General features: G+C 53.1%; 2 protein-coding genes and 1 non-coding gene across 3 annotated transcripts in view; 1 reads left to right on the top strand and 2 right to left on the bottom strand.

Moving 5' to 3' along the window:
• The window catches only part of BRMS1 (BRMS1 transcriptional repressor and anoikis regulator), a 7,353-nt gene extending 3,524 nt beyond the window's left edge, over nt 1–3,829 (bottom strand). Inside the window, exons 1-6 of the mRNA XM_007461949.1 lie at nt 3,572–3,829; nt 1,004–1,149; nt 846–936; nt 605–732; nt 378–457; nt 197–293 (exon numbers count right to left, since the gene is read on the bottom strand). Of these exons, the coding sequence (XP_007462011.1) occupies nt 197–293; nt 378–457; nt 605–732; nt 846–936; nt 1,004–1,149; nt 3,572–3,642 (613 nt within the window). The 5' untranslated portion in view covers nt 3,643–3,829. The remainder of the gene's footprint in view (nt 1–196; nt 294–377; nt 458–604; nt 733–845; nt 937–1,003; nt 1,150–3,571) is intronic.
• Nucleotides 3,830–4,141: 312 nt separating this feature from the next.
• On the bottom strand, nt 4,142–6,453 carry B4GAT1 (beta-1,4-glucuronyltransferase 1). The gene is made up of 2 exons (XM_007461948.1): nt 5,255–6,453; nt 4,142–5,013 (listed from the first exon to the last, which is right to left on the bottom strand). The coding sequence occupies exons 1-2, from the start codon at nt 6,308–6,310 to the stop codon at nt 4,822–4,824; spliced, it is 1,248 nt and encodes a 415-aa protein (XP_007462010.1). The 5' UTR covers nt 6,311–6,453; the 3' UTR covers nt 4,142–4,821.
• A 439-nt stretch (nt 6,454–6,892) lies between these two features.
• On the top strand, nt 6,893–6,974 carry TRNAS-GCU (transfer RNA serine (anticodon GCU)). Its single transcript has one exon. It is a non-coding gene; the product is annotated as a tRNA-Ser (tRNA).
• The last annotated feature ends 2,959 nt before the right edge of the window (nt 6,975–9,933 follow it).

The following is a 9,933-nucleotide window of genomic DNA, read 5'->3' as shown; positions in this document are numbered from 1 at the left end:
TTCCTGAGTCCCCACTGTGTGCCAGGCTCTGGGCTAGGCGCTTCCCTGGCTGCTTTCATTCAGTCCCCACAGTGACCACGAAGCAGGTCCTCTTACAACCCCCCTGTGCAGGCAGGGAAGCTGAGGCCAAGATGGGGGGCAGTCACTGAAAGCACAGGGCCTGGGGCAGGGGTGCCCAGCCAGCCGCTCGCCTCACCAGAGCTGATGTCCAGGCTCTGGCGGTCCTCCTGCAGCCTCTGGATCCGCTCCTGCAGCTCCCCCTGCAGGGTGTCGTAGAGCAGCAGCTTCTCACTCTGGAAGAGGCGGAGTGGCTCAGCCAGGCAGGCCGGGGCAGCCACTTCCGTCCCCACCTAGCGCCCAGCGCCCAGCACATTCACCTCCAGGTGCTGCTTGGCTCCCTGCAGCTCACACTCGTACTTGTTCCTGATCACGTCCAGACAGAAGCCCTTGTAAATCCCTGTGGAGGGAGGGAGAGGGAGGTCCTGCTTGGCCAGGGACCCAGGGGCCCATAAAGGGGGGCCAGGAGCACAGGTGAGGCAGAGCAGGGACGAGAGGGGAAGGGGACAGAGAGCCATGGCTTCTGGTAGGGGAACAGGGCACACACCTGCCACCTGAATGCGGATCTTGAGGCTCTGCTGCAGCCCGCCGAGAGGCTCTGTGTATTCGGGCGCCCTCTCAGCTCCCACCTCCTCCAGCCGCACCCGCAGCTGACTCAGCCGTTCCCTGAACAACCTGGGAGGTAAAAGGCAGCCGCACACCGGTGTGCTTGCGCGTCAAACACGAGCGGAGCGCCGCTCCACGCAGGCCCCAGCCAGCCCTGCCTGGCCCCAGGGTCCCTTGCTCACTTCTCCTTCAGCTCCGAGAACTGCTTCTCCAGGTCCAGCATTTCACTGACGCACTCGCTGCGGCGGCGCTCATAGCCCTCATCGTCCATCTCTGGGACGAGAGGCCAGTCAGGGCGGGTGGAGTGGGGGCGGGCGGCGCGCGGGCGTGTGGGGCTCACCTGAGCTCTCCTCCTCGGACTCGGTCTGGCTGCCGCTCCGTTCCTCCTCGCTCTCTTCCTCCTCCACATTCATCTCGGCGGCTGAGTCGCCCTCTGCTTCCATCTCCTCTGTGTCTTTGCTTGGAGGCTGGACGGGCATCTGGGCTCTGGGAGTAGGAGTGGAGCCATCACTCGCCACTGCCCACAGCTCTGAGCGGGAAAGTGGCCACTTGGGAAGTCAAACCAAGCCTCACTGCAGACGGGGACAACCAGGGGGGTGACTGGACTCGCCACACCCTGGGCACACACTGGGTGGGGCAGGTGCAAGTGGCCCTGCCTGCACATCTCCCGGAAGCCTGGGAACCACAGAAATGCCCATGTCCTTGGATGCTGCTGGTGATCCCAATCCCGGGAACAGTGGCCAAGGTGACGATCCATAAGATGGGAAAGGCCAAGGGTGGGCTCCCCACTGTCTGTGGGACTGGGCCCAAACATCTGACTGGGGCTTTCGAGGCCCTGCACAGACTGGACTTGAACTGCTGGTCCAGCTCCTTCACCCCACCTTCTAATGCTTAGTTCTCAAATATACCATGCACTTCCTACCCAGCGCCCCCCGCCCCCGCCGTGCTGCTCCTTCTGCCTATGATGCCACCCACTTCTCTTCCTGAGAACACTCCACAATGCTCATCTTCTCACCGTGCTCAAATCTTATCTCCCTCTGCTTCCTCTAAGACCTCACGTCATCAGTGCTCCCGTCTTCTGCATCCTCCACTCTCCCTCTTGACAGCTCTGTCCCATGAAACTTTAGACGCACTCAGGAATTTCCCACCATATAGAAAAAGCAGAAACACAAAACTTCACCCCACTCCACTCAATCGCCCCCCGTTTTCCACCTTTTCCAGGCCTTGCTCTTCCTACTCTCACCTCTCGCTTGTTCCAGTGTTTCTATAGCATCGCTCTCAGCTGAAACTGATCCTGCAGAGTTAAAAGATGACCTCCCTGTACCTAATGCCAATATTTTTTGGTGCTAACCTCAGGTTGACTTCTCAGCAACACTGAACACTGTTAAGCATTCCTTCATTTATTCACTCATTTAATCTTTATTGAAAATCTAATATAGGCTAGGTACCATCAGACACCATGGTAGGGAGCAGACACAAGTGTGACAGAAAGACAGTCTCTGACCTCAAGGAGTTTACAAGTTCCTGGATGAGAGAGAGGCCAAGAAGCAGATCATTACTGTGGGGTGAGAAGAGTTAAGACGAGGGGCATATGGGAGAGACAGCTAAACTGGGACCTGGAGCCTGCTGCAGTTTTGAGGGCAGAGGAAGATGGGCCAGACAGATGAGCTGAGCTGGTTGAGGGAGGGAGCATTTAACCAGAGTAAGTAGCGTGAGCAAAGACTCTGAAAGGAGAGAAGGGGCAGGGTTGGGGGCACCTGGGTCTAAGCCTCAGAGAGAAATCTGGGCTGCAGAGATCTGGTCATCACATATAGTGAGTTCTTCAGGCCTTGGGAGAGGGTGCAACCAGCAAGGCAGAATGTGTGGAGTGAGAAGGGGCTCGTGATGGAACTCCCAGGGTCACCAAAGGGGCAGATGATGCGACCCCTGCAAAACAGAAGGAGAGTAGCAAGAGATGGAGGAGGGAAAACTCAAAGCATGCAGAGAACTTCAGAATGAAGGAGACGTGACAGTGCCAAGTGCGGCCAAAAGATCACTCAAGAGGAAGAATAAATAGTCTTCTCAACAGATCATCTCTTTGTCTACTGGGGGCTTCTGGTTCACTGTGATGTGCTTGTCTGGGCACTTTTTTTGTAGTCCTTTAGTTCCGTGTAGACACCCTTCCTTATTTATGTACATGTCTATTTGCCCATTCTCATGTCTGTCTCCCCAACCAGTCTGTAAGCCTCACCAGGGCTGGGCTGCACATGCGCTTTATTCGCCTAGCACAGTACTAACTCATTTGATGACTGGAGGATTTGCAAATACAAATTAAACCAAACAAACTTTTGCAGGGCAGGGATTGCCTTTTACTTCTTGGTAGCCCCTGGCCTCTGTAGTGGTAGCAAACGTCAATTCAAGTAAATTAAATGGCCTAGCCTAGAGGACAGTTTCGAAACATTCCTCAATGATTTCACAAATGATCTGACCCTGACCTGAAAACCTCGGTTCTCCAAACCAGCCTCATCTTTCCCAATCTCAAGCCTCAGTTCCTGCATTTCCCAAACTTCGCAACTCCTCTTCAGTGTTTTGGAAGACGCAGCGGTAGGTAAGTCCTACCTTTCCGGACCAGAAAGGGTGAGGGGTTGGGGGAGGTCTCTCCAGCAGTCTGAGTCTACTGGGTGAGCTGAATTAAATCACAACCTCCCCCTCCTTACCTTGGGTATAAAAAGAGAATAATAAAGATTGCAAGCGGTAAGGGATGGAAAAGCAAATTATAAGGCACTGTGTACAGGCAGTTTATCTCTCAGAAAGTGAGCATGTCGAGAGCAGTCCTCCCCGAAAGGAAGATTCTTCCCTACCCTCGAAGAAGCCAACACAGCCCCTCTACGGCGCGCCGAGAGCCTCCCGTCCCGCTACATCTGCGTACGCGCGGGCGCGGGCGGGACAATCACTGGCTCTTCCACGGCCAGCACCGGTCCCGCGGCCCCCGGCACGCATCCGGCCGGTTAAGTCTCCGCTTCGGCCCTGGAGATTGGGCCGGCTCCGACCCACTGGCCGGAGAGGGCGAACCAGGCGCCAGGGTTGGCGTTACGCACCCGCGGGGAGTGGGGCCTCAGGCCTCACGTCCGAGACTCCCTGAGAGGTGCCGGAGGCTGCCGGTACTGGCCACCACCGCTGGGTTCCCAGAAGCGCCGAGCGAGCCTTTTCTCCTGAGGCAAGAGCCTGTCCACGCTTCCGCATGCGTCATCAGCAGGCGCCCGTCGGAGTGCTCACAATTGGACAGCTGGGGGCGAGGCATGCCGGGATACCGCGGGCCGGTTTCCATAGCAACCGACTGAAATTCACACAGGCTTTCAACAGGCAGGAAAGGCCCTCGTGCGTTCCTTGCTTTGCAGCCAGCGCGCCTCGGTCCGCAGCCACCACCCACGGCTTGAAAGGGGAGAGCACGCGACCTGCTCCCCCACCCCGCCCGGTTCAGGAGAGTAATGGAGCCAGCTTTAGGTGTGGACACTCATTTATTTACACATTGTAGTCGGTAGGCAAATTACCCAGCCCAGCCTATTCAGGGGTCCAGATCTCAGACTCCCACGCACAGAGCCTGCAGACCCATCCCTTCTCCAGGGCCCCCGAGACGGAGGCCTAAGACAACCAGGAAGTTACCCAAAAGCTAAGAACTAAATTCAACGCCTTCAACTGATTTCTTTCCAAAATGCCCATTTTGTTAAGTACTCAGACTTCTCAGCTCTGCCCCATTCATACTTTTTGCTCTCCTACGGCCCACCCACCCAAGAGTGTTAATAATAATAACAATAATAACAACAATAATAATACTGTAATAATATTAATAATACTTCACATTTGTACGAAGCTTACAGAGTGTTTTCACATGTAGCATCTCATCTGAACCTCCCAACAGTTCTGTGAGGTAGGTATTCTCACCTCCCTTTAACAGATGGGGTAACTGAGGCTCAGAGAGCGAATGGGATTTGCTCAAGGCCACACAACTAGTTAGTGGTTAAGCTAGGACTTGATCCCAGCATCCCATACTCAAGTCCAGTGTTCAAACACCACAGCTACCACTGTAAAGTGGAGTGACATTTCTTACCCCAGTCAGGCCTGAGGGGCGGCCTAAGGAGTGAGGAGGCTGAGACTTCTCAGACTAGGGGAGGGAAGGGCTCAGCAGTGACGCGGGGAGTCAGGGTACTTGGCCTTCAACTCCTGTTTGAACTGACGGTAAAGGATCTTATTGTGCTGATTTTCGGCCTCTTTCTGGGGATGGAATTTCAGAGCTTCTTTGAAGCCCTTATGAACCAGGAAACCTTCATTCAGCACCTCGAAATCGAATCCTGCCACGTGCAGCTCACAGGCCTGTGGGGGAAGAGACAGGTCAGCAAAATTTGATGACATTCCTAGGGCAGAGACTGACATCCCTGCTCGCTCCAGCATTCCTATTCCTCTGGAGGCATCCTGGATCTTCCAACCATCCAACCACCTCCTGAACTATGATCCCTCCTGCCTCATTGCCTCTTTCCCATCCAGAGCCACTCATAGCTCCCTGACCCTACCATCCATCCTGCCCCATTTCCCCTGCCCTCTCCCTTATGAGCACCTGGCTGATACGATTGAAGCCATACTGCCGAAAGCGCTCGTCGAAGTTCGGCACCTTGCCTCCGGCCACGTAGAATGGCTCCCAGGGGTCTTGCCAGGGCACCACGTAGGCAGGCCTGAGCAAGGTTTCTTCTGGCAGGTTGACCCAGCGGGAGTAGTTGGTGGGCGCCTGGCAGGGGGTGCACAGCCCATAATAGAAGGGCCGCACCTCGCCCACCTGGTAGAGCTGCAGCAGCTCGTTTTTGTTCGTGGGCATGCGGCGGGCTCGACGGATCTCGAAGGCAGGCACCACCAGCGCTGTGCCCGCCCACTGCTTGCTCTGATCCAGCATTTCTCGCAGGCCTCTCCACAGCCCCTCACTGGGCACCATGTCCACGTCGATTACCAGGGCATAGTTGGCCCCCTCACGAGCCAGATTCCTCAGCAGGTTATTGGGGTAGGAGACATTGGTGCCCAGTGCGTAATTGATCCCGGGCTGGGCCACCCTGGCTAGCTTGTCAAAGACCTCCTGGCAGGACCGCAACAGGGCAAACTCCCCTGGCTCCCGGGGGTCGGGCACGGCGGCCTCATAGCGTGAGGGGCACACAAGGTGCATGGCAACCCTGGCACGCATATCAGGGCAGTGGCTGCTCAGCGCGTAGGTCAGCACCGTGGCCAGCTGCGCCTCCTCCTTGGTGGCGGCGAACACCGACACGGATAGCGGGCCCTCCCAGCGCTCCAACAGGCCCGATAGGTGCAGCAGGTTGTCCACACTGGCGTGAGTGGCCAGGATCACATCGTTGGGGTCCATGGTGGTCTTCAGTAGGCCCCTGTAGACGCGATAGTCGCCGCTAGCGTCCAGGACGCCTCCGGAGGCCAGCGCGGTGCGGAGCTGCGCCTTGACTTGGTCCACCGACCGCGGGGACGGGGGAAAGAATTCAAAATATTGGTCTTGCTCCTCCTGCCCGTGCAGCCCGGACAGCAGCGACAGGTAGAGTAGCTGCAGCATCGCCACCAGCATCAGCGCGGCCAGCAGCAGCTGGTAGAAGGCGCACCGTATGGCGTAGGACATCTGCATGGCTCTCGGGGCTCGCGGCGCGCAGCAGAGACTACCGGGCCGCAGCCTCTGCCTGCTGCCGCAAGCCCGGATTTACCGCAGCCTGCCGAGCGCGGCCGAAGCGAGCCGAGGCGAGCCGAGCCCCTCGCGCAGCCGCGCCCGCCCGCCCGCGCCGGCCTCGGGCGCGCCAGCTCGCCCCCTGTGCGCCGGGAGGAGCTACTGCATTCTCTGCCCGCGCCGCGCGCTTTGTAAACGCTGGAAACTGCCCGCCACGGCTCCGCCGCGCCTGCTGGGCTCCCAGAGACAGGCACCCCCTCCTCCGGGTCAGTGCGCGACCTCCTGGACCAAGCGCGTCCTGAAACCCCGGCGCGCTCGTCCCCGACTTAGAGAGGGGAAATTGTGGCAGAGCTTGGCTGCAGAGTGGTGAAGGATGGCGCGGGTTCCCGCCTGTGGCAGGCGGAAAGGAACACAAAAAGCCCCTTTCTGTCCACCGTCTCTCCCTCCTCTAGGTCTCATCAGGTCTGTACTGAGGAGTGCCTGCGAGGGTGCCGGGAGGCGCGGAGATGAGAGATAAAGGAATGTGGGAAAGAATCTTGTACGTGGGACGAGGTGGCCGAGTGGTTAAGGCGATGGACTGCTAATCCATTGTGCTTTGCACGCGTGGGTTCGAATCCCATCCTCGTCGGTCGTGTTTTACAGTGGAGATGATTCTTAATTTTCACAACCCGATGTCTGGAGCAGCGGGTCGAAGAGAACTGAACAGGAGGTGGGACCCAGTTCCGTCCGGACCGGGCCTCTCTTCTGTCTTTGTTCAACATGCATTCCTGGCCGTTTCATACTCCAGGTACCCGGACCTTATGGGAGGAGGTTGGAGGTGTGCTTTTCCTTCTCCCTAGAAAGAGGGCCTGGGGTTTGGTGGCACCTAAAAACCGGAACCGGAATTCTGGCCAATGCTAAATTGGGGGCCAATATGTTTTCTGCAGGAACTAGAGAAAACCACCCTGGAGGAGCTGCTGTGTCTAAAGTACTGGAACTTGATGGTGGCAGTGGCGGTGATGCTTGATCATTTAAATTATTAATCTATTCAGTGCACTGATTCCCCTCCGCCAGCACTTCTCCCAGGGCAGAGACCTTGTTTGTATCCACACACCTGCCTCCCCAACACACACACACACACACACACACACACACACACACACACACTTAAGCAGAAGGCCTCGAATGTCTAACACCAGTCAGCGTACACAGAAGGTGCTTGATAAGTGTTTGTGGAATGATTGCTCCATGGACTCTTTCAAAGAGGCTGTGGGGAAGGGCAGGTACTTTGATATGTATTGTAGTAACTGTTCGAGAGCTGTGAATCTTGGAAAGGTGCTTTAGGACAGTCAGGGGAGGACCTGGAACGTCAGGATAAGGTGTTCCCCGGCTACTCCACACACAGTAGGGAGCCAAGGTTGTTGAGTTGAAGAGTGATCAGGAGACCTATATTCTGCGGCTCCAACTTGTGGAATCTGATGCTATCTCCAGGTAGACAATGTCAGAACTGAGTTGTGTTGTAGAGCACTTAGCTGGTGTCAGAGAATTGCTTGGTGTGGGGGAAAAAAACCCACGCATCAGAATTGATGCCAAAATTGTCTTTATAGAAATAAAACTGAATTTTGTGTATTCTTGAATCCTGCAACTTTGCTGAAGTCATTTATTAGCTCTAATAGTGTGTGTCGGTGTGTGTATTCTTTAGGATTTCCTGTATGTGTGTATCATTTGTGATTGTGGATAATTTTCCTTCTTCCTTTCCAATTTGGATGCCTCTTATTTCTCTTTCTTGCCCAGTTGCTCTGGCTAGAATGTCCAGTACAAAGTTGAATAGATGAAATGGTGAAAGCAGGCAGTCTTGTCTTTTTCCTGATCTTAGGGGGAAGACTTCAGTCTTTCACCATTAAGCATGAAATTGGTTGTGGATTTTTCATAAACACTCTTTATCAGGTTGAGGAAGTTCTTATTTATTCCTTGTTTGTTGAGTGTTTTTATCTTGAGAGGATGTTGGATTTTGTCAGATGCTTCTACCTCAGTTGAGGTGATCATGTGGTTTTTCCCCTTCATTTCATATTTGGTGTATTACAATGATTGATTTTTGTAGGTTGAAACACCTTGCATTCTAGAGTAAATCCCACTTGGTCATGGTGTATAATTCTTTTAATATGTTGCTGGGTTCAGTCTGCTAGTATTTTGTTGAGGAATTTTACATCTATATTCCTAAGGGATATTAGTTTGTAGTTTTCTTTTCTTGTGATGTCTTTATCTAGCTTTGGCATCAGGGTAACGCTGATCACACAGAATGACTTAGGAAGTGTTCCCTCCTCTTGTATTTTTTTGAAGAGTTTGAGGACTGGTGTTAATCCTTTAAATGATTGGTAGAATTTGCCTGGGAAGTCATCTGGTCCTGGAGTTTCCTGGGAGGTTTTTGATTACTGATTCAATCTCATTCCTTGTTATAGATATGTATGTCCATATTTTCTATTTCTTCTTGAGTTACTTTTGGTAGTTTGTGTGTTTCTAGGAATTTGTCCATTTCATCTAGGTATCTCATTTGTTAGCATACAGTTATTCATAGTGTTCTCTTATAATGCTTTTTATTTCTGTATAATCAATAGTAATGACCCCCTTTCATTTCTGATTTTAGTAATTTTCAGGTCTTCACTTTTTTTCTTAGTCTACTCAAAGGTGTGTCAATTTTATTGACCATTTCAAAGAACCAACTTTTGGTTTCATTGATTTTCTGTGTTGTTTTTCTATCTTCCATTTTGTTTATCTCCAATGTAGTCTTTTTTTTTCTTTTTTGGCCACATTGGGTCTTCATTGCTGCGCACAGGCTTTCTCTAGCTGGGGTGAGCGGGGGCTACTCTAGCTGCGGTGAGCGGGGGCTACACCGTTGCTGCGGTGCACAGGCTTCTCATTGCGGTGGATTCTCTTATTGTGGAGCGCAGGCTCTAGACACACGGGCTCAGTAGTTGTGGCTCGCGGGCTTAGTTGCTCCGTGGCATGCCCACTCTAATCTTTATCATCTCCTTCCTTCTGCTAGTTTTGGGTTGAATTTGCTTGAGATCCTCCTTTTTAATGAGGCATTTACAGCTGCAAGTTTCCTCTCAGCACTGCTCTTGCTGCATCCCATAAAGTTTAGTATGTTACCTTCATTTCCATTTGTCTCAAAGCATTTTCTAATTTCTCTTTTGATTTATTTTTTAACCCATTAGTTGTTTAGGGGCATGTTGTTTAATTTCCACATATTTGTGAGGTTTCCAGTTTTTCTATTATTGGTTCCTAGTTTCGTTCCACTGTGACTGGAAAAGATACTTTGTGTGATTTTACTCTTTTAAAAATTATTGCAGGGACTTTCCTGGTGGTCCAGTGGGTAAGACTCCACGCTCCCAATTCCGGGGGGCCCGGATTGAATCCCTGGTTCGAGAATTAGGTCCCGCATGCATGCCGCAACTAAGGAGTCTGCATGCTACAACTAAAGACGCTGCATGCCGCAACTTAGACCTGGTGCAGCCTAAATAATTTTTTTTTTTTTTTTTTTTTTTTTTTGTTTGGCGGGTGCGGTACGCGGGCCTGTCACTGTTGTGGCCTCTCCCGTTGCGGAGCAC

The sequence above is a fragment of the Lipotes vexillifer genome, unplaced genomic scaffold (genome assembly GCF_000442215.2).
Source record: "Lipotes vexillifer unplaced genomic scaffold, Lipotes_vexillifer_v1.1 scaffold1129, whole genome shotgun sequence".
Lineage (NCBI taxonomy): Eukaryota > Metazoa > Chordata > Mammalia > Artiodactyla > Lipotidae > Lipotes > Lipotes vexillifer.
This window is presented reverse-complemented; position numbering and strand designations above follow the sequence as displayed.